At 45.4% G+C, this 24,273-nt stretch overlaps 2 protein-coding genes across 3 annotated transcripts in view; both read left to right on the top strand.

Moving 5' to 3' along the window:
• LOC135252375 (guanine nucleotide-binding protein G(q) subunit alpha-like) overlaps positions 1-8,389 on the top strand; it is a 54,647-nt gene extending 46,258 nt beyond the window's left edge. For both annotated transcript variants that reach the window (XM_064330363.1, XM_064330362.1), the window contains exon 7: positions 1,571-8,389. In XM_064330363.1, the coding sequence (XP_064186433.1) occupies positions 1,571-1,761 (191 nt within the window). In that variant the 3' untranslated portion in view covers positions 1,762-8,389. The remainder of the gene's footprint in view (positions 1-1,570) is intronic.
• A 2,491-nt stretch (positions 8,390-10,880) lies between these two features.
• Positions 10,881-24,273, top strand: part of LOC135254083 (TLE family member 5) — a 31,041-nt gene continuing 17,648 nt past the window's right edge. Inside the window, exon 1 of the mRNA XM_064334034.1 lies at positions 10,881-11,717. Coding sequence (XP_064190104.1) covers positions 11,691-11,717 — 27 coding nt within the window. The 5' untranslated portion in view covers positions 10,881-11,690. The remainder of the gene's footprint in view (positions 11,718-24,273) is intronic.

Below are 24,273 nucleotides of genomic sequence, written 5' to 3'. Positions count from 1 at the left end.
TTTCGAAATACGCTCGTCACCGGAGCACGCGCCCCGTGTCCCGTAAAGGGCGGGGCCGATGTTGCTCAATTGCGGCCTAAAATGTCCTGACGCGTCATTCCGTTCGGCCGGCTTAACACCTCTCTTCCAGCTCGTGACCCGTGTCAGACCTGTTTATCTTCTCTGGGGGGGGGGGGGGAGTTCTGGGAACACACAAAAAAAAAGAAAATGTATCGTGAAGCGCTCTGTAATTTGTGTGTAAATTAATGTTTATTTTTTTGCGGTCCAGTGTTTTGCTTAGTGCCACAATAGGACTCACTCGATTTTGTCGTAGGCTGTGTTTTGTGAGTGCATGATGCCACCTTGTGGTTAATGGGTGAATTACAACATGTAACAGTTTAAAAGGTGGGTGGGGAAACACCCTGGCAGTGAATGATTGTCAGTTGCCGTGTTCGTGCGAAGGTAGGCAGTCCTGCTCTTTACGTGCAAATTATATTGCTGTTTTTTTTTTTTTTCAACCCACTGAGTTACTACAGATTAAAATCGTTCTCATGGATGAGGAAGAAGTGTGTTAAAGTTGATGTATGAAGTCATGGTGCTAATGAATACTGAGATTGAACCTCAATTAACCGTTATTAGTGTCATGGCCTTCAGCTTAGCTGGACAGACTCTTGAAGGTTAGATTCTACTTCATTATCTTTCATAGATGAATTTGCTTCAGTTAATATAGTCCTATACATTCCTCATGGTATCACAGATCGCCTAAACGGCATGTTTCGAACAAGCAACATCCCATGAGCTCTAAACTTAGAAAGCATTCAAAATCACAAATAATTAGTGCAAGAATATATTTCAGTAAATATGTATCTAATTGTCAGACAGGTCTTTATACAGTTCAGTTGTATAAAGCCTGATGTAGTTTGTGCTGTTGTAGTATGTGGTGTAGTGTGATATCGTTTGCGCTGTCGTGGTGTGTGATGTAGTGTGATATCGTTTGCGTTGTCGCGGTGTGTGATGTAGTGTGATATCGTTTGCGTTGTCGCGGTGTGTGATGTAGTGTGATATCGTTTGCGTTGTCGCGGTGTGTGATGTAGTTTGATATCGTTTGCGTTGCCATGGTGTGTGATGTAGTGTGATATCGCTTGCGTTACCGCGGTGTGTGATATAGTTTGATATCGTTTGCACTGTCGTGGTGTGTGATGTAGTGTGATATCGTTTGCGTTACCGCGGTGTGTGATATAGTTTGATATCGTTTGCATCGTCGCGGTGTGTGATGTAGTGTGATATCGTTTGCGTTGCCATGGTGTGTGATGTAGTGTGTATCGTTGCGTTCCGGTGTGTGATTAGTTGATATCGTTTGCTGTCGTGGTGTGTGATACGTATGTTTGATATTCGTTTGCGTTGCATGTGTGTGATGTAGTGTGATATCGCTTGTGTTACGCGGTGTGTGATATAGTTTGATATCGTTTGCACTGTCGTGGTGTGTGACGTAGTTTGATTTCGTTTGCGTTGCCGCGGTGTGTGATATAGTTTGATATCGTTTGCGTTGCCGCGGTGTGTGACGTAGTTTGACTGTGTCGTGTCCCCTCAGGCCCCCAGAGGGACGCCCAGGCGGCGCGGGAGTTCATCCTGAAGATGTTCGTGGACCTGAACCCCGACAGCGACAAGATCATCTACTCCCACTTCACCTGCGCCACGGACACCGAGAACATCCGCTTCGTCTTCGCCGCCGTCAAGGACACCATCCTGCAGCTCAACCTGAAGGAGTACAACCTGGTGTGAGAGAGACACTGCAGCCCACGCACAACACACACACGCACGCACACACACACACACACACACACACACACACACACACACAACACCTGCCAGGTTAGGCCCGCCCTCTGCCCCAATGTCCTCTTCCTGATTTTCACGCCAGCTGAACGGCCCGGAGCTTGGTTGCCAGGCAACACTCCCGGGCTCCGCCCACCTCTCGCTCCTCGTCGTCCAATCGGAAAATCAAAGTCGCACCCGGTGTCATAGCTTCAACCAGTGGGGCCCCTCTGCTCCTGCGGCCTCGGGCCGGGTCTGATTCATGGTGAAATTCCGCTCTGCCCCCCCTTTGAGAAGGATTGGGGGGGGGGGAGCTTCCTGATTTGGGAGCAGTGTGGGCAGACTGTTTGAAGCCGTGGCTGGCAGGGGGAGAAGGTGCATTTTCAAAGGGCAGAGAGAAGCTGGCTTGAAAACTGGAAGATGCCCCCCCCCCCTCCCCTTCCTGATGGTGGGGGCTGGGGGGGGGGTGGGGGTCCCCAGGAGGATTGTGGGTAACCTGGTACGCACAGTAGTGTATGAAAATCATTTTAAATGCGTGGAGGCAATGAAGAAGCATTGTGTTGGAGGGGTCATCTCCGGGTGATGAGGTGAATTTCTTCCACACGTCTCTGCTGGGGCTAGACTTTACCTTGCATCGTTGAATGTAACTTTCAAGTCTAAGCGTAGAAAATAACACACTCGGACCTAGAGAGAGAGGGGGGGAAGGAAATGGAAAATCATTCAAATCCTATGTGTATATTGCTGACAATTCTTTAAACATTTATAATCATTTTTACTATTGCTACTAGTACTACTACTACTACTACTATCAGATAAACAGTAAAGGAAATTAAAATAACAGAAGACAAGATAGAAAAAAAAAAGAAAGAAAAAAATAAATAACGACTTAAAACTTTGAAATAACCAGAAAGGGTAATGAATTATTTGACAGCAAAGCTATTTGCAGATTTCTTTATTTGAGCCCAATCTGACTTTGATGGCCCCTTCTGAATTATATGACGAACCTTATCGAACTTTATCACATGTGCGCTAACAGCAGAAATGTTTGTATGAAATTCTGTTTTCTTTGTTTTCCTTACCACAGTGTTGTTTGACGCAAAATAGATGAGTTTTGTGCAACAGTGATTTTTTTATTGCCACATCACGTTTGGCTTTATTTTATAACCCTAACCCTTACTGTATTATACATTTTGCCAAAATTTATTGAATTTCCTGTGCTACACTTTTGCTGCTGATTCACCAAATTCCGAATCGTTTGTAAACATCGACTGAAAACCATCAGTAGCATCTTTCGCTCATGCAGTCTTGGCACTACGAAAACCCAGTGAAAAATTTCCACTCTATTGCTGGGGGTTGGGGGTTGGGGAGGGGGGGGGTGGTCTTCTAAAACGTGCGAAAGCAGACTATACCTGTGCATGTGCGTGTGGACACACTCGTACATGTGTACGTGTGTGTGAACACTACCTGAATCTGTGGTACACTAACTTTGGTTCAGAGAAAACTTCTTGTTCTTTTCCTTACCATGTACTGTTGGGTCATTTCATGGTCAAGTCTGCCAGAGAAAAAAGTGGAAATTTGATGCTTGGCCGTGTTAAGTTTTTGCCGTAATTTTAGACGCTGTTTTGAGGACGCCTTTTGAGGATGCACGAGGGTGGAGTTAAGGAAAAAACTAAAACTTTTATTCTTATTTTTCTCTCTTCCCTCATGTTATGAAGTTTAGATCTGTCCAGTGAAAATTAAATAGCAAAACATATATATATATATATATCTGTACGTACACTTGGAAAAATCGATCATAAATATCGGCATTTTCGACTTGTTAGACTGGCACCGACTAAATCTTTTCCAGAAAATGTCATTTTGCTTCAACTGTGCATATTCAATGTAAATGTATTGCTTACTCTGAGAAAAAAATCCAATCAAATTATCGGGCTAAGTGAGACTAATAAATGAAAGTAATTGGGGTGGGGGTGAGGGGGGGGGGGGGGGTTCTTGCTTGACAACCATACAATTTTCTTGGTGACAGCTCTGCTGAAACACAGCACGCCTGGAGATCCATTCAAGAGCATTAATTTCTTCATTAACAAGTGTCCTGTTTTTTTTTTGTAATGGTGTTTCTTTTCTTTTTTTTATAACGTGCCATCCTCTTGATTTTTCTCGAGATATTTGCGAAAGGTGAAGGTCAAACTACGGCAAACGTGACAAGAAATGACCTTTTTTTTGATGTTGCTCATATGAATTAAAAAATTATTTGATACTGTGATTGTTTCTTTTGTTTTGTTTTTTTTTTCTCATTTTTTATTGAAGTTAAATACGAGTAGCTGTACTTTACTATGTGGTTGAACAGTTGGAATGGCAATGAGCTTATAGTGTGATGTAACCGATTTTGAGAAGTTTTTGTTGTGAACACCTGGAGAGTCCTCCACATAACGCTACAGCTCAGCGGTGTAAAGATTGCTTATTTTGGTTTCGTTTCCCATTTGGGGCTATGTAATGAGAGAAGTGAATTATAAAGGAGAAGTAAATAGTTTTATTTATCTAATTTATGGACCAGATTGGTAGGTGTTGATGACTCTCTCTGCTCTCATAGTGAGATGGTCTCAAACAGCTATGAAAGTGGGGGATACTCTCTCAACTGCTGTAAAAAAAAAAAAACACACATTTTATCGGCTTTTTAGACTTCTTTTCCCACACTTGGCTGTTGCCATTCTTTTATGGTTGTTTATTTACATGTGGCAGTCCTATTTCTAAAATAAAAAAAATAATAAAAAAGTCTACTTAGTGTGAGGATGGAAGATTAATTTTCATATTGAGGCAGTGCTTTATGCGAATGTAGGAATTTGAAAAAGATAAAATATCAGTGTCTGAAGCTCTCTGTCTGGTCTATGCTTGCATTGATTTTGTAATATGAAAGTATTTTTTTTTTTTTTTTTTTGTATTGTTTTGGTTTGCTTTTAATCCCATTGCTACGTTTTTGGCGTAAAATCGTTCCAGAGATCTCGTAGGCAGTGAGGTCTCTCTTATAGTTGGCTGGTTTTTTCCGTCTCCGTCGCGTGAATCCAGGTGACTCTTCGTACGTTTTCATTACAAGGGCTACTAACCTGCATAAAAACCGAAAGGTCGGCGAATGGGAGGACTCGATGGATGACGGTCGAGCCACGGGGTGTCTGAACGGGGGGGTCAGGGTGCGCAGTGCATGAACGGGGGCGGGGGCCGTCCGTGGGTTCTGGATCGTTAGGCCGCTCCCACATGCCCAGCTTTGGAAGGAGTCCAAGTATTGGCCTTGTAATTTTAAGATGAATCCGTCATCTTGTTTCTTTGTTTTTTTTTTGTTTTTTTTTTTTTTTTTTTTTAGAACAGTGCCCTGGATGGGCAGGTGGTTGACTGTGCGGAATGAGAACCCCCCAGGGGTGAGAGGGACAGTGCCGTTATCTCGTGGAGTGGTACTACCACCGCAAAAATCATCGCAGAGAGTCTCGGTCAGATACTTTACTGAACCTCACAAACCATGCTTCCTACTGCTACTACACTTGATTGTAACACCTGAAAATCTAGTTGATTTTTTCTTTTTTGAGAAAATGATTTTGTATCGAGCTGAATCATAGCGGAAGACATCCGTGTGCTTGACCCGTTTCAGTTTGGCCTCCCATAGATACCCGTAGTACTGATCTTGTGCATTACAGCACCCTCTACTGGCAGGAGACAGAACACACAAGAATTAAGAGTGAATGGTTTGGCTTGTATTTACCGTGTTAGGACTCGAGTGGGGGAACTAGCCAGGAGTTGAAACTAAGATTGGAGGGGCATGTGAGCCTAATCAATAACATAATGGACTTTACATAAATTGTCAGTTGCCGAAGTACCAGCAAATTGCGGCCAATTTCTTGAGGACGGGACGGTTGGGTTACTTAAATCTTCCCCTGCTTTCACCCCACTTCCTGTTTCTGCACAGAGGGGTGGATGAGGCTTGTAAGGCTGGTGTTAGGCTTCACGGTTTTCTTGCTGTAATTTCCCCGTTCTGTCACGGCTCTTTTGTCCGCGGAAAAGTTACGGTGAAAGAACCCGCGAACGTGGCGCTGTACTCCACCGCCACCGAGATTTGTGCGCGCTCGAACGCTCTGATGACGGCTAGCTCTCTGTGAATCACTACAGTACACGTATCAAATTCCGTTCGCTATTCTGCGTTTTTATTGGTGCTGTCATTTGTGTGTCTTTAAAAATCCGGTTGTGGTTCGGTGCGTGATTCCCCAGGCTTAGATCACCTCTGCGTGACCCAGTGTTGTCTGATAGTCAGCAGTCCTCTACCGGTCAGAAGTTCGAAAACCAGACCGTGTGTGCTCAGTAAATACCGTAAGATAACGGGGACGATACAGTTTACCTTTTGCACCTCCCGCCTATTATACCCGCTTATTCAGAACCGTCGATGGTTAGCAGCTTATGTACCCGTACGTGGCTGGTTGTACACTTTTAAATTTCTAGCACTACAAGTTATACGTGAGCTGTGGAGGTGGGCCGGTCAAAATTTGTGCATCGAATCACAAAAAAAAAAAAAAAATGAATGTAAATATCGGTTTGCCAGTCTCGAATGGTCAAGTTCTACCGTAGTCACTTGTTGAGGGTGGGATGTGCAATGAGGAGAGGCTGCTTGGTATGGAGCGTTGCGTGGTCTTTCAGACGATGTGTTGTTAATTTTCTACGTTTACCTTGACGGGCACACTCTACAACCCCACACCAGTTAACCTGAGGTTTGGATCCCGCATTGGAGTTGTGGGTACACAGTGACACACTTCAGGGAGTGTGTGAGACTCCCTTTATCGAGTTATCGAGTCCTCCGGGTGGTTCAGTGGCAGTGGCGTTTCTTCAGTTAAGGACTTGCTCTCCGCTTCTTACAGTCACCGGTGTTTGCCTGTGGGCCAGTGTACAGGGGGTACCGAGTATTAAATGAATCTGTGTTCTGGGCAGTGTTTGCTGGTGAATAAGCCGAGCGTTCCTTTCACCGTTCTCTCGCGTTGATGTTGGAGTCAAAGTACTAAAAAAAAAAAATTTTTTTTGAAAAATAATTCTACAGTTGATTTTCTGATTCTGTGGCATGGTGGGGTACGGTGATGTGACCGAAAAAGAAGAAAACACCGTTTCCCGTTTTATTCCGGTTACGCGCGTGAACGGTGGGTCAGCTATGCTGAGGGGGAAGGCAGTATTCTGTGCAGTGTGTAGTAATGGGGAAACGGAAGCATGGGTAATGCCTGTGACTAGACTGAAGATATTGTTTATAGCTGTTTTAGCGGGAAAGCTACTTGTTTTGTGCACTAAAACGGCACTGAATGTCACAGGGGGTAACAGTACACTACCAAAGGAAAGCTGAGATCGAGATGGGGTGAGAATCGCAGTGAGGAAACGGGGGGTGTTGGATGTCTCTGCTCGTTCCTGTCACACAGTTCAGGCCTGCTCTATCTGAGCTTTAAATGCTACAAGGCGTTACACCATCTGTGTGGAGACTGGTTACTTCAAACTGCAGCGTTGCCGGTGTGCGTGCGTGTGTGTGCGCGCGCGCGCATGCATGTGCGTTTGCGTGCGTGCCCGTGCGCACGTGAATGCGTGCACGCGTACATATACGTGCATGCGCGTGCACGTGCAAGTAAGCGAGAGGTGGTTTCGCGACACTTTTGGCGTTTCTCCCCCGTGCGTGGATCCCCTGTCCTGTCCCCCGGGGGGGGTAATGCACTGAACCCATCCCGCTCTTTAGGGGCCTGCTTGGGTTCCTGCCAGTTCCCTTCATCGGTTAATTCGTTCAGGAGCTCTGCTGGTACTATGAGAGGTCTTCTTCATAACTGATGGATTTTACGCTTTTTTGCTTGACATCCACGCCGAGGTGTTGGATACAGAGAATTTTAAGCTTGTTTTATTTTATTTTTATTTTTTGTTGTTTTTTTGTTTTTTTTATTGGCTGATAATTACCTGAACACTATTGTATGTAGGACCACTTAATATAATTGTCTTTTTTAAATAAAAAAAACAGGATAATTAAACATTGTGTAGTGGTGTATAAAATTAAAGTAATGTATTATGTTTTTTCTGTTTTTCTTTATTTTATTTTTTTTTAAGTATACCAAATGTAAATGATGTACTATAATGAGTGTGCCAATCTTCCTTTGTAGAGCCAGACTCTTTTCAAGTGCCAATGTTGTGAAAATCATTATGGGCCAATGTATTTTATGGTCCAGTTTTTAAAACAAATAAAACACTAAATATGTGCTAGAAATGAATGGAAAACGACAACTTAATTCTGTATTTAAGATTAAAAGAGAAACTGCTGTTTTTAAAGAATTGTGTCATTTTAATTGCATGTGTTTTGGTGGGGTTGGGGGTGGGAGAGACAAGAAAATGTATTAATGCAAAACCCTTCTTAAAAGGGCCATAAAGGTTATTGATTTAAAGTATTTTAGCCATATTTCTTTTTTGTATTTGTTTCATTTCAACCACTGTTGCCTGAACCTCATTCAAACATGAAATGATTTTCATAGCCTTCTCCTACAAAGAAAAAAAACGATTTAAAAAAAATTATCTGTTTTAAATTGGAATAAAAACTGTTCCTATACCTTGTGCTTGCATCATTTGTTTGGTGTTAAATGTGAGTTTGGTCATGAGGAATTTTTATATTTGCTCTGTCCACACACTCTAAAAGCAGTTGTATAGCAGAAGAGCAGAAGAATGTTGGCCCCACTTATTTCTTTTCATCTTTACACCTGTTTATTCAAAGTTGCGTGGGAGTACATTTAACTGTCAAGCTATAGAAACACAGGACGTTGAAGCCATTGTAAACCCTGATCTTATTGTAAACCTTTACCTTACTCGGTGTGACGAGTAGGATTTACATTCGTCCGGAATGGCGTGCGGAGGTTCTGCCGACCGGTAATGGGAGTGTCCACAAGGGTTTGTGGTTTCATCGGAGACGAAACGAAAACCAGCCGGAAAAAAAAAAAAAGTTCTCTATGCAAATTTGGTAATTGTTTACTTGCTCCTTAAGTGGTGCGCGGGCGGAACAACAGAAGCTTTCTGGAAGAGCAAGCACAGACATGCTAGCGCTTAGTGCGCGGGCCAAACGGCAAGCTGCGGTTTCGGTGCCACCTATAACCACCGCTGCTGCAGCGTAATTAGCAATGTCTGACCGAACAACAGGGCTGCGCTGGAATAACGTCAGTTACTTTTTTTTGTGCCGAGCTTGTGGGCTGGTTTGTAGATCAGCCAGAAGGTGTAATCCGTGCTATGCTCTCCAGAACATTCCAAAAAGACTGATGTTTATCTGTCTCAGACACTTAAATGGCTGCTTGGGAAAATGTTTTGTTCCAGCAACGAAGCAGGGAAATATAATAGAATTATAACTGTGGCTATTGTTTATGGACAAAAGGTGTATGTTTCTGACTAATTGCATAACAATTTTTACTCTTTTGCACCAAAATGGTACAACGTTATTTCATGGCTATTTGTTTCCCAAAGAATTGGGAAGTTTATTGAGAAAAGAACAGTCGAAATTTCAATACAAACATTCTGTATTCTCCAAATATATGCAGTGGAAAATGTATCACATTTTCATTCAAACTACGTCATATACAAGTACTTGGTTTCTCAATTTATTTTAAAGTCTTAAAAAATAAAGAATTTGTTTGGGCTAGTGCATTTGGAAATGAGATACCCTTAAACTATTCAACTACCTTTTCCAATACAGTATAGATATCTAAATGCGTATGATTTTGACCCCGATCTGGTATACAGTGTCCATAGACTCTTCCACAGCGGAACGGTTTGTATTGTTTACAAAGGGGGTACTGAAACAGTAGTTGACATTTGGGTCCTTTGTGCAGTTGTTACTGGTGAGTATTGGCATTGTCCTGTTTGAAGCAGTCGTACGGCTAACGCGAAATGGTCTCACAATGCTACCGGAATGTTCTGTCAATGTCGCAACATCGGCAACAACATTGTGCGAATGTTTTGCGTTGGGCCTGGGGGTGTACTTATTGGTTTGGAAGAGGAGGAATATAACCCACCCCCCAGGGTTCAAATGCGTGACTTTTAACTGAACTCCATCCATGCTGGAGCGGCCCTGCGCGCACTCCATGTAAATAAGTTCACCTGCCCGTCGTCGTGCCAGAGAGACCCAGAGACACGGCCTTGCCCAAACGGCGGTGTGAGCCTTTCCCCCAACGAAGCCACAGAGCGTGAGGGGGGCATGCCTCCCCATTGTACAGAGTGATCACTCCACCTCCCTCAATCTTCCTGTAATGAGCCTGTTGTGGCCAAAACTGACACTGAGACCATGACATACTCTACTCCACAAAACAAGAAAGGGAGGGCGTGCAGTTCTTTGGGTTCTGAAAGCCCTGGTTTATGGTAAGAAATGATGACTGGCTCTCTGTTCACCAATGGCTTCAAAAGAATACCCGGTTTATTCCAAATGTTTTGCTGTAGTTATAGCCAAACCCATATCCTATCCTGGATGTAGCATGCTGTAGCATAAAACCGCCAATGTATATCCTTTCATGCCAGTACGCCCGGAGCAAATTAAGAGCAGCTCTGGTGCCATCATCCAATGCACATCACACCCCAAGGACACAGAACCTAGGAAATATTGTCCCAGTTGAGAAATGGCACAATTTAGAGTTGTCCACAGCAGTGCAATGTGAAATCCAATTATTCAGCCCCCTCCCGAGTAGGATATCAGCTCTCAGCCATTAACTGATCCTAGATCGGAAGAATCCTAATCAATATCCGGCCATCATGCCAATTAAAACTCTTCACACAGCTACAAATCTCCATTCGGTAGCAGCAGGAAAGTGGTTCACGCCCCGTGACCCGAAGCTCTTGCATGCAAACTTCCACATCCTCATGTATCCAGTAAAGAGGAAGAGGCTTCCTTGACTCGTTTAGTTATAGTTATTTGAGCCGCGGTTATTAAAGCATTTCACTCATGAACTAGCTAAAATGGGCCTTAAAACCAGAGACTGTAAAAAATATCTTAAAACAGACGGTCACCTCTATCTGACATCGCAAGGGGCGCTCGTTCCTCGATATCGTATTGGGAGCTACACTGTCGTGTAAAGCCCATTTACGCACAGTCGTGCAAAGCAGCGCCACTGTGTGCAGTTCGTGCTTTTTATGTAGACGCTGCATATAACGTAGGTAGCATTAACTGGGGAAATCAGTGGTTTAAAAAAAATCACTGCATTTGTTCTAAGGGAAGCGTGCGCTAGACAGATTCTCTCCAAACAACGGATTTCCTGTTCTCATTCTCAACTGCTAGAAAGACCGTTCAAACAAGAAAAGAGCTACGATTTTGGATATTGCTGGGAACGAAGCTGTAATACCTGGTATAATTGATTTCGTTAACGTCGTTAGCTCGTCTTATCTCACATCAACGGGAAACGATAGGCTTTGCGAAAGGGTGCTACACTGGTTCTTTTTGTTTGTTTTTAAAGTCGTTTTTCAAACCCCCTTTTCCACATTGGGATGATCTAGTCCAACGTTATCTATTACGCGTTCTTCAGAACAATCAAGTACTGTAGCTAGCTGGGCAGCTAGCTAAGCGATAAAACAATCATATCTACCGTTAGCTAGTTATAGCTTGCTAGCTATGCACGCAGCTAACGACGAGCTAGCACACATAGCTAGTTAGCTATACAGTATGTATCCACTTTAGTCTTCATGAAGAAAGGATTGAAGCTGTTCCTCTCTTGCCTTACCCTGACTGATAAAGATTGAATAAACACAAACGGGGCGAAATCTTGACTCCCAACACTCGGGCGGCTGAAAATCAACGAAACAAAGAAGAAAAATCGTTTTAGAAACTAACTAAACGGCACTTGTTCTTGTCTGGAAAGAAATACTTTAAATGAGAAATTGACATGATGTTTCCACAATCCAGACACTCAGTAAGTGTATCTTTATTTCTATTTAGCTAGCTAGCTACGTGGTGCAATGTGTTAGCTAGCTAACGCTTCTATATTTGTGGTAGCTTGTCTGCTTTTCTAATCGGAGCTTGTCTGTGTCGAGCAAGCTAACGTTTGCATTTATTTACATTATTCGTTTTCATGTGCTTATGCAGCTAGCTAACTAATTGGGTGGATTGTAAACCAAGACCCATTGTTAAAGTGGTACCTAGCCGACAAGCTAACATAATCGCAAATGTATAGCAAGTCCGAAAAGGTTAGCTAGCAAGTCATCTAGCTGCCAGCTAACGCTAATTCATTAGACCTAGATCGCTTAGATTATAAACGGGTAGTCATAACCTTATAATGGTAGCCGCCACTAACGTCTGTGTTGCAAATGCCCCTTGGTAGCATCGTAACTAGCTAACGTCGCATGAGATGTAGAGCATGCTAACGTTCACTGTCCAAGGTTTTTTGGATAGCTTGGCGCTAGGTGAATAGCTATAGTGAAGGACTTAGTTGTTTTTTCGGTAGCAGTATTTTGCTATGTGACGTGCTGCTAACTCACGGTAGTTGGCTTACTGGCCAACCAGCCAGGTGGTTGCCAATAAGAGACTGTCAAAACTTTTCTATTAACTTCTAGGTAGCTAACTTATCTTAATTGCGGCTAAATGGAGGTGTATTAGCAGTAGCTAGGACATTTTGGACCACGGAATAAATGGTGACTTCAGTAGCATTTCCCACGAATATTTCTACGTTAGCTAGCCTACAAAATGGCTGTATTTTGAATTATGGCTCACGTTGCCTAAATGGTCTCTGGTGATACTTTTCACACTGCGCTAACTAGCATGAGCACGCGATGCTATAATATGCTAATGCTAAATTCTAGTTCAGATAATTATTGATTGCTGACTCTTATTTAGTCATCTTAGAAATTTCAGATCACAAGTTGCACACGCTTTGCGAGGTGGGTAAAGAGTTGCAGGTAACGACCGTGTGCTCCTTTGTTACAAAATATTTTTTTGTAGCCAGTGGTACTTGAAAGACGGATTACTTATATTAGTCAGCAAGACTAACATTCAGTAATTTATCAGTTTGTCATTCAGTTATGCGTGTTTAGTCTTCTCTACTACATCTCGACGCACATTTTATGTGGTTTAACCACGAGTAGCTGTAATGTGGGTAATTCCGCTATACTTGAGATGCGCAGTAATTAGTTGGTTAGCCAGCTATCGAATGAAATAAAAATTTCACTATCACGTTGTGTTGATGCATTTGTAATTATTTAATTGGCACTCCATTTACAAAAAAAAAAACGTAGCGCAGTTCCTTTTCTCGGATGTGCGTAAAGAGAACAGGTATGAGAGTAAATGTGTGTTCAGTTTAAATGGAGGATGAAGTATTCCAGTGTGTACTGAAAAACGTTGGATTTTTTTCCTGCTTCGCCACCAGGCCAAAGGCGTATTTGAAAAGCACCAACTGCTTACAGATTGCGTTTTGCCAGTAGTTAAAAATGTAAAATATGCCACCTGAAGTATGCCTTGCCCTGTTTTTCTTAAAAAGAATTGGGTGGACGGCCAGCAATTACATAATTGAGATGATTCTCTTAGCGAAGTGTATCACATACGGACTGCGGAATCATTAAAAAAAAAAAAAAAAAACTAATCATAGCTGTCTTATTTCCTGAAGTGACAACCCTTTTGTTTTTTTTTGTTGGTACTTTTATTGTTGTTGCACAGCAGCTGATATGGCTGTGTCGCCCTGTGGACACAGCTGTTTAGCTGTTTTCCTGTGTAACAACCTGTGTCCTGTGTAGAAGCCCGTGAACTGTGTAGAAATGCACACTGAAACGTCGTACTACCTAAAAGTGTTCCACACCTTTTACAGTGACTGTTTAAAATATAGCCAGGCAGCAGGTACTTGGACTAGAGGTAAAATTAAGTAAAATATTTCTCTGTCACTACCTTGGGCCTCTTCATAAAATAATGACCACACAGCATGATAAAAAAAATAAAAAAAACATTCAGAGGTAGCTTAAATCCGTGGCCACTAGTAGTGTTTAATGTTAAAAGTAAATATTTTCTGATATTGTGCCAGTAGCCTAAATCTTACTTGAAAATAAATGAATAAATATCTGACTACTGTTAAGAAAAACATGTGCCTCTAAATCTGTGGTACTGCTTTTTGAACCCCTTGCAGTAGCAAGGTAAAAATCACGACAGTATGTGTGGAGTTAGTAGGCCTAGTCTACAATGGGGGAATGCTGTGGGCTAATTTTCGAAGTTAAGAGGAACTATGATTGCAGTCAGGGGGTTAATTCCATGAAATGGATAAGAAATTCAGTGAATTGGAGAAATCCACATGGAGCATTGTGGACTTTTTTTTTTTTTTTTTAGTTTGTGAATGGAATTTCTGTTTATGTGCACCATTGACTGAATAGAAGTAGAACTGACCTCTGCCCTCTATTGAAGAAAATGTGCAGATCTACGGTTTGGTGTACCGGCTGTGACACCATGTTGGCATTTGGATGGCACTAGATCTGCTTTTTTTCCTGAGTTCTTTCAGTACAGAGATGGCAACAGAAGGTGGTCTATAAGAGCAGATCACTTGAAATGGCATTATTGAGCCTTAAACCCTGTCGATATCTCTCACGTGCACCATCAGAATAAGATGTGCCTCTTTATTTACCTACTCCGAATGCTAATGTTGGAGCTGATTTTTAGCCCCAGCGGCTTCTGAGGTGTTGAATGAATTGTAACACTCCCCGAAACAAGTGCATTAGCAAATCCATTCATTCAAATGAACATTAAACACATTATAGCCGAGATATGCTGTAGTCTGCACTCCTGTCGGGTAACTATATATATATATTTTTTTTTTAGCTAGGCCTGAATCATCCATCCCATTGACCGCAAACAGTTCACTCTTAACTGAACCAAATCAAACTTCTCGCAATGCTTTTTTTTTTTCTCTCTTCCATTTTCCTTTTGTTTCTAAGTGATGCTTCAGTAAGTGACATTCTAGAATCGAGTAGGAGGCTTCATGCGATGGAGCTGCACTTCATTTTGCAGATGTGCTGTACTTTCCACTACTGATCCGTTACTGGGACCCGGAATGATATTCAGTAATTATTTTGTTTGGTGATGAGCTGGATTTGTAGTACAGATGTGCAGGAAATTAAACCAGTGGAAACTTCTAGCGCTATGCAAACGTACATCAGTCACAGTTTGTGGGCGGCTAATGTGCCTAGAAAGGCGGTGGTGTGCTAGCAGGCTGGTTACTCCTCTTTGCAAATGGCACCATTATGTGGCAACAAACGCCTTTGAAAATGTATGTCTCTCATTGATGTAAAGTGCCGCATAAACGTGAATCTTCATATTGTACGGTTGTGTGTGTGGGGAGGGGTTATGTAGCCTAGCTTGTCACCTGCCTGATTTATCGTAGACTGCTCTGTTTCCTGCTCAGAGTTTGCCTGCCAACCCAGCTGGTGGAGGACTGGAGTTTGAAATTGCCCAGTTCACTCTGCTTTCATATTTGCCTTGCCCTGATGGTCCTGTTCTGAGTACAGACTGATGCTCCTTTGGGGATGCTGGTTCTATATATGTGACAGCTCTCTCGCATGCAGAGATGGTGGCTTACAGGCATACAGAAGGCCACGTAGCCAATAAAGACTGCTCAGTGTTATAAGGAGCGCCCCCCCCTCCACCCACTGTTCTGTAAATTGATTTTAAAACATTCCAAATCCTATAGACCATGATGGTCTCTGCCCTCCTTAAAGAATGCAGGGTTTTCTGGGAACTGCGATGTCATATTCACCGCAGGAGTAGTGCATTCTGTGAACCCGCATCATTAGTGAAAACCTTTTAAGGTGATCAGAACCTAAAGAAGACTACATAGAGACCTGTATGCCTGTGCAGTGCGTTTAGGCACTCTGATGAAACGGTCTACCAACCACTGGACCGGTTCTGAAACTCAGCAGTCTGAGAGCATGCCCGTATCTGCACATCTGAAATCATTTTAAGTGAGCGTCGGCCGCTCTTGAAGTAATTACGCTGAAAATGGCGGCACTTCATTAAGTGAAGTGTTTTTGGGTTTTCTTAAGGATCTCTTGCGTCCGTTGTCCGCGAGCTCGATTCCAGGAAAAAAAAAAAAATAGAACACGAGAGCTTTACGCTGGCATCGGGGGGGGAAAAAAAGGGCAGTTTTGTTGCCATGGCGCCTGCCGCGGGTCCTCAGCTGTGGCGCAGGGACGGTTACCGTGACGTTGTTATGGCAGTGGCGAGCGTGCCCAGGCTGTGTGCCTGAATGTCTCCAGGCCCCTGTTGACATACAACAACAGTGCGTTGGCTTTGCTTGTTTTGAGAGTGGCATGCGATTCAGTAGGTAGGATTGATTTTTTTATTCCCCCCCCCCCCCCCCATCATAAAGAACTATTGGACAAAGAGGCTATAATTGTGTGACAGACTCAGCTGTTCCTACTGAGTCTCAAAAGGCCACTCGGTGTCTGATACGGAGCCAGTGCTCTTGGGCTTTCAGCAGAAGGGGGGGGCGGGGGGGTGGATCCCATTCCGGTTCAGTCAATTCAGGAAAATAAATTGAAATTCAACTTATTCATTTAAAAAAAAAAAAAAATATATATATATATATATATATATATATATAATAATACCTCATAGAAAATTGTGGCCTTTTTTTTTTTCTTCTTCGATTTGCGAGTAGAATTTCGGTTCCTTTCCTGAATTGAAATGGAATCGGACCACCCCCCCTCCCCTCCCCTCCCGGAGCCCCGCCCCTTTACACTCACACTCTCATTCAGGTGTGGGGTTTTTTGTGGAGTTGGGCGGAGCTAAGATGGAGGAGGCTCACCCACTGCTGTTCAGGTACGCTTCAGTACACCCTGAGCAGGGGGCGGGGCTCTGTGGGGTCCCGCCCCCGCTGTGCTCTAATCCAATTAAATTCCCTTATGCCACTTTATTGGAGTAATAAGACCCGCCCGCACACGGGATTAAGCAGGGGTGGGGGTGGGGGGTGGCGGGGGATTATGGATTTAACGCCACGCTTTTCCCCCAGCCGCACTAGATCGCTCGACCCTGTAGTGTAAGCAGGTCTTTTTTTCAACCCCCTTCCCCCCCCCCCCTTCCAGAACAATCTGTCATCTGCAGAGAAGACAGGTTGTACAGGGGCATTTGGAAAGATGAGGAAGTCAAAGACATGAGCGTGAGCGATTGGGGGGGGGGGGTCTGGCAGTTTATGTGCCTGAAGAAATTCGTTTCTCCACAGTCTCGTCGGTTCAAAACCGTCGTTCATTGGCCCTGGCCGGTCTTTATTTAAATATTTGTGGGTAAACGCCTTATTAACGTTCACCGTTTTGCCACCTGGAGTGGCGATGACCTTCATTTCATCACCACTTCAGTGCGCTGTAGCGCGGCTGCACAGCCGGGCTGAGTCGACTCCTTCCCCTCTCTAACTGGGTTTGCGGATGAAACTCGGTAATCTCGGCAAAGCCCGGGGCGGATCAGGATGATCGCATTACCGCGAAACGTCCCCGCCGGACCCCTCGGTCCCACTCCTGTTACCGCGGCTCAGTCTGTCCCGAGACTCCGGGGTTCTGTCTGCACCCATTCGGCTCCCGTCGAATTTCTACAGCGGAAAAACCCCCGTCAAAAAAACGCAGTGACAATGTGTGCGTGTCAGTGCGACAGGCCGATGACCCTGGGTAAGGATCAGTCAGCCACTCGGCCTGCTGGAATCTACTGGGATGACGTGCACCCATAATTGGGATCTCATGTGATTTGCTCCCTTTCGGGTGTATGAACTAAAGGAGTTTGCATGTGAACTTTGACCTCATCATGACCTGTATTTGCACAACCAGTTTAGCGTCTTTGTGCTTTGATCATACGCTCTTGTCCAGGTCCCTAGTTCAGGCTGTTTGATTTATTCTCTTTAGATTGATGAGCCTGACCGCCAGACACACACACACACACACACACACACACACACACACATAAGGCTGCCTCTTATGACATGACCCCCCCCCCATTACCAAACCCCCATCTCCTCCCTGCTCCCCTCTAAAGTCATGGCTTTTGAGGTGTCGGTTAGAAGAATCCCAAATCCACCGTAAAACGGGGATCTCCACGCATAGCGAATCAGAACGTTTGGAGTCGCACATATCCGTGAGTGCGTTTGGAATCATTTGGAATTATATTTTGGTGGGGCTGGGGCAGAGAGGGCGAGGGGTTGGGGCATGGGAGGAGAGGGCGGGGGTTGGGGCATGGGGGGCAGGAGAGGGCGGGGGGGCTGGGGGAGCAGGGGGAGAATCGAGCCCTGTGTTTTGTGTCTTTTTTTTTTTTCCCCTGGCACCGGGCCACACACACTGTGCTTGCCTGTCTCTATTCTGCACTTCCTCCCGGGTGCGATGTAGTGGTGGTGGGCTTGGGGGGGTGGGGGGGGGGGGGGGGGGGGGGGTGTGGAGGCATTATTAAGCCCACTTGAATTAACAGCACAGCCCCCAGCCTTTGTTGAAAAGCCCCCAGCTGGGGAAAGGTTAATCCCCCCGGTCCCTAGCCTCTCCCACTAAACAAACTCACCCTCCCTCCCCTCTCCCTCTCTTCCTTCCTCATACACGCACGCATGCATGCACACACGCACACACCCCACATGCATACACACACGCACACACCAGAGCACGCGCGCACACACGCACACAAGCACACCACATACAGACATACACACACACGCACTCTCATACACACATCCACACACACAAACCGCGACACTCGAACACGTATATACACATGCACACACACTCTCTCACGCACAAACACACTCAAGCACATGCATACACACACGCACACACCACACATGCATACACACACGCACACACCAGAGCACGCGCGCACACACGCACACAAGCACACCACATACAGACATACACACACACGCACTCTCATACACACATCCACACACACAAACCGCGACACTCGAACACGTATATACACATGCACACACACTCTCTCACGCACAAACACACTCAAGCACAGGCATACACACATTTGTATTCAGGGCGATCCAGTGCATTTCTTGTATGTTGAGATGCATATATTGAGGGTTGCCTTTTCTGTATAAATGCCTGCATGCACACACACACAATCTTCCCCTCTCACACACAAACACTCATACATATATATATGTATACACACACACACGGTTGTATTCAGAGCACTCCAATGCTTTTCTTTGTTGAGGTGCATACATTGAGCATTGTCTTTTCTCTGCCTACACACACACACACGCACACACACGCACGCACGCACACAATTACAAAGATACTGTCTGTCCTCGGCCTGCCATTTTTCCCCCCTTCCCACCGCCACGCTGCATTGCCATAATAATGATGCACACATTCACATTTCATTCTAATCGCCGAGCTGTCACGCGCCCGGATTCAGTAATAATGATACACACAGACACACTTTATCACTGTCTGTGAAGACACACACACACACACACACACACAGCCACACGCGCACACACACACACAGGCAGTCACATGCAAACAGACACGCACACACAGGCAGCCACATGCACACTGACACGCACACACACACAGCCACACGCACTCACACACACACACACAGCCACACACACGCGCAGTCACATTCAAACAGACACGCACACACACAGCCACACGCACTCACACACACACAGCCACACGCGCACACAAAGCCACACGCACACACACATTCACTCACGCAGATGCACACACACACACACAGCCACTCACACACACAGCCACACGCATACATAGACAGTTACACACACACACAGTCACACACACGTGCACACGCAGACAGACACACACACACGCAGACAGACACACACACAGTCGCACCCGCACACACACACATCCGCAGCCTCCTGGGTCTTATCCTCTTTTTTTTGTTTCCGAGGGAACAAATTGAATGGCGGTGTTGACACGCAGAGCACAGCAGATGTCTGTGTCATTAAGGGCACGGCTGCTCATTTGCATGACAATCAGTCTGCTCTGTAAGCCGCCGCCCCCCCCCGGGGGGAGGGGGGAGGAGGGGGGCTCTCGCAGGTCACAGGTGATATTGATTTTTGTAGCGGGTCGCTCAAATTGATTTCTGACGGTGGGAGGCCAAAGAACTGCCAGGAACTCCCGCTGTTCTTCAGCACGCACACACTCCTTACACACACGCACACACACACCACGCACACACACACACATGCGCTCGCAGTCAGTGCGCACACGCTGCACACACGCACTCGCAGTCAGTGCGCACACGCCGCACGCACACGCCGCACGCACACACACGCACACACACACACCACGCACACACACACATGCGCTTGCAGTCACTGCGCACACACCGCACGCACACACTCCTTACACACACACCACGCACGCACACACGCACACACACACACACATGCGCTCACAGTCACTGCGCACACGCCGCACGCACGCACTCCTTACACACACACACACACACCACACACACACCAAACGCATGTGCATACACGCACACACACACCATACGCATGTGCACACACGTGCGCGCACACACTCCGCATGCACACACACTCACCGCACACACCACACCAAACGCATGTGCATACACGCACACACACACCATACGCATGTGCACACACGTGCGCGCACACACTCCGCATGCACACACACTCACCGCACACACCACACATGCGCGCACACACTCCGCATGCACACACACTCACCGCACACACCACATGCATGCGCGCACACACTCAACACACACACCACACGCATGCAGACACACACACACTCCACACTCACACACACACATCGTCTCCTCTTAGCTCTGAAATGCGTGCAGATTAGCAGAGTGTCCAGAGACATGGTCTCATTAATACAAACCGTACGAATCCAGGAGCACAGAGAGAGAGAAACACCGAGAGCGTTGGCCCGTGGAACAGGAAGGCCGAATGTGGGAGAGCTGGAGTCGGGGCGAATGAGAAACAAACCGCAGACACACTTAGCATCTCTCGGTGACTTCCCGGCGGGCCGTGTCCCTCTCCCAGGGCTAATGAAGCCGCTGGGCGCTATGCGTGTGTGCGCGGTCGCGCGCGCGTGAAAGGAAATGCTAGCGCACTTAAGGCGTTAACCTTTTCTTTGCACCGTTTTCATTCTGGAGGAAAATGAAACGTTTTGTTTTTCAAAAACGGTCGGTGGAGCTAGCCTTCGTTCCCGCCGCAGGGCTATTAATGGAGAGAGAGCAGAAGGCTAACCACCGCCATTAAACGAGTCTTGCATTACCTGAAGTTTTTATTTATTTTTATTTTTTTTTACAAATTATACGTAGACGTTTTAGCTTAAAAGGTTACTCCCTCAAAGGGATTAGGACTTATTATGTATTTAAGTGTTTTTGAATGGCAAGAGACAGACTGGTTTATGAACGTAACAAGTTGGTATTGCAAATAATTTTCTTGTGTCTTTTCAGTGCCGCTTGTTTTCAGTTTTAAAAAATGAATCGTATTTTGCTTAGTATGACGCTCTGAAGTAGTTGCCTGAAGAGCGATTAATATTTACTGAAAAGCAATTCATATTTAAAACATGATGTATCAAACATTACAAAAAAGAAAAGAGAAAAAAAGAGAGAAGGCAGAGGAAGCCCCTCCCCTTTGGGCTGACTGACAGGTGATCCAGTCCTGGTGAAATATATTGCCCACCGCTGGTCTGGAGCCACAGTGGGACTTGTGCTCTTGTGCTCTTAACGGGTTACAGTGTCGATCGTGTCCCCGCATAATCGGCAGTGAGGCGCTTTTATGACCATAACGGAGACAAGCTGGGCCCCATATCGTAACTATGGTGATACTGCCATGTGTGATATGTATCATGACCTCACAGTACACAATGCAGATTGCATTTGTTGTTTGGTTATTAGTGGTGTTAGAAGTCTGAAGAGATGTATATTAGTAGTTTTTTTTTGTATGGGTTTAAATCCTGTATAATTGGGCGAGTGAGTGTGCCTGGATGTCTGGTTTTCGCTTCCATTTTGGAAAAGACAAAGTAAACAGTTGTAAGACCACTTGAGTCTTGTAGGATTTGAATGGAAAACGGTAAATTCAGAGTTTTTAGCCCTCCCCCCATTTTGTTCATTTTGTTTAGATTTAGTTTTTTTTTTCCCTCCACATGCTGCCACACAGCAGGAAACAGATGCTTTTTCAGGCCGTTATTTTAAAAGCAGCTGTTCCGTTTCATTTGTTCCTTTTGTTAACCAGCCTTAGGCTGAGATCAGTTGTAGCTGGAGTGGGAATTCAAATCGAAGAGCACGAGCGCCCGTGTTAACACTCAACTTTAGTTTCAGAGCCGTTTGGCACGTGTTCGTTCGTAAGAACATAACCGGGTTAGAGGTGTTTTACACGGTGAACGGCTATCTGGCTACGGATATATTTCTTGTAATTCCCAGCTTGGTTGTGGCCATTTTGTGTCATTTTATGAACTGAATAATACCCATAATGCTCCGTGTTTTTAGATTAAGCTTTTATTACGTACATGGAGCTGTGAGAGAGTGTAAGGGGAGCGTTTTTCGTTTTGTAAAATGCTTCATTGCGCGGGGTCGGTACGGTTCGTTACTTTCGTCAGCGAATGTGCGGAAATGTTTGGAACCTCGTTTTTCCGGACAAAACCTCCGAGGGACCCCATCCCGTTCGAGTCCTTTCATTTCGCGTTTTTTTTTTCTTTTTTTTGGAGGGAAAAGAAAATTGTTTTCCATTTTCGTCTCAGACTGACCCTGTTCCACTTGAAAGCGGGTATTCCAGGGCCCAATTCTTCGTTCCTTTTTTTTTTTTTTTCGAGGGCCAAGTCCGTGATTACAGAATTACAGAAAACGCATTACTGCACATTTCGCTCTTGTCCTCCGCTGCTCGCAAAACTGCAGCCTTACGAAACAGAACTACGTAGTGGGCTAAGCGTTACATACAGCAAGAACAGCGCTCAGTCCATTTTGCCTGAACGTTCCCATTAAATGAAATATTTTACTTCCCGCGTAATCACGCCTGTTATTTGGCTCTTTGCACCCTTCACCAAGTTGGTTTTGGGGTTGAGGGGGTTGCTGTCTCGGCTGGATTGAGCTGCGTACTCTAAAGTTTCAAGCTTCGTGCCACACAACATTATTGTGTAAATTTAAGCATATAATTAAGAATGATAAATAATAATATTATGTTATAATGAAGCATATTCTTATTGAAGTATTACGTGAAGTGAATCTTATTGAGGTGTTACATTGTCGAGCAAGTCAAGTGAACCTGGGGTTTTTGTGGTGGTGGTGGTGGGGGGTAAAATTGCTTGTACTGAACATGCTGTAGTGTCCCCTCCTGCTGTTTTTTGGGCAGGGAAAATGTCCCCTCTTTTCTGTGTTGTCTGTGTGTGTGTGTGTGTGTGTGTGTTGACTCGTGCAGCACAGTGTGTGATCTGTGTTGGCGGAGTTTGTCTGAGCGTCCTTTGATGTGCCTTCATGCCATGTGTGCATGCAGATCTGAGCATGTGGAGTGAGTGTGTGTGTGTGTGTATGTCTGAGTGAGTGTGTGTGTGTGTGAGCGAGCGAGTGCATGTGTGTGAGCGAGCGAGCCTTTGATGTGCCTGCCATATGTGTGCATGCAGATCTGACTGTGGAGAGATTGTGTGTGTGTGCGTCTGTGCACGTGTGTTCACGTGTATGGTGGGTGGTGTGTGTGTGTGTGTGTGTGTGTGTGTGTGCGTACGTGCGTCCATGCGTGTGTGTGTATGAGTGGTGGGTGAGTGTATGTGTGTGTTGTGAGTGGGGGCATGCGTGTGTGTGTGTGAGTGGTGAATATATGTGTGTGTGTGTATGAGTGGTGAGTGTGTGTGTATGAGTGGTAAATGGACTGCATTTATGTAGCGCTTTTATCCAAAGCGCTTTACAATTGATGCCTCTCATTCGCCAGAGCAGTTAGGGGTTAGGGGTTAGGTGTCTTGCTCAAGGACACTTCGACATGCCCAGGGCGGGGTTTGAACCGGCAACCCTCCGACTGCCAGACAATCGGTCTTACCTCCTGTCGCCACATGGTGAGTTTGTGTATGAGTGGTGTGTGTGTGTATGAGTGGTGAGTGTTTGTATGAGTGGTGTGTGTGTGTGAGAGAGTGTGTGTGTGTGAGTGGTGAGTGTGTGTTTGTGTGGTGAGTGTGTGTGTATGAGCGGTGAGTGTGTGTGTGTATGAGTGGTGAGTGTGTGTGGTGGGTGGTGTGAGTGTGTGTGTGAGAGTGTGTGTGTGTTTGTGGGGGCGTGAGCTGCATCAGTATTCAGGAGCTGCAGTGTGTTTGCCAGGGAGGCAGTGCCTCGGAGCAAAGCGCTGGGCTGGAACCGAGCGGCTCACCGTGGGGGGGTCGTTTTGGGGTGGGGGGGCGGGTGCTGATTCCCCAGCCCCAGGGCCGCCCTGAGACCCGTTGCCGTGGCCGCGCAGACCGCGCAGCAGAACCCGTCCTTCGCCGAGCTGGGCCCAAAGCACAGCCGTGTGAATCCGTCTGAACCAGAAC

This window comes from Anguilla rostrata, chromosome 4 (assembly GCF_018555375.3).
Source record: "Anguilla rostrata isolate EN2019 chromosome 4, ASM1855537v3, whole genome shotgun sequence".
Classification (NCBI taxonomy): Eukaryota; Metazoa; Chordata; class Actinopteri; order Anguilliformes; family Anguillidae; genus Anguilla; species Anguilla rostrata.
The sequence above is the reverse complement of the archived record's forward strand: the minus strand, read 5'-3'. Positions and strand labels throughout refer to the sequence as shown.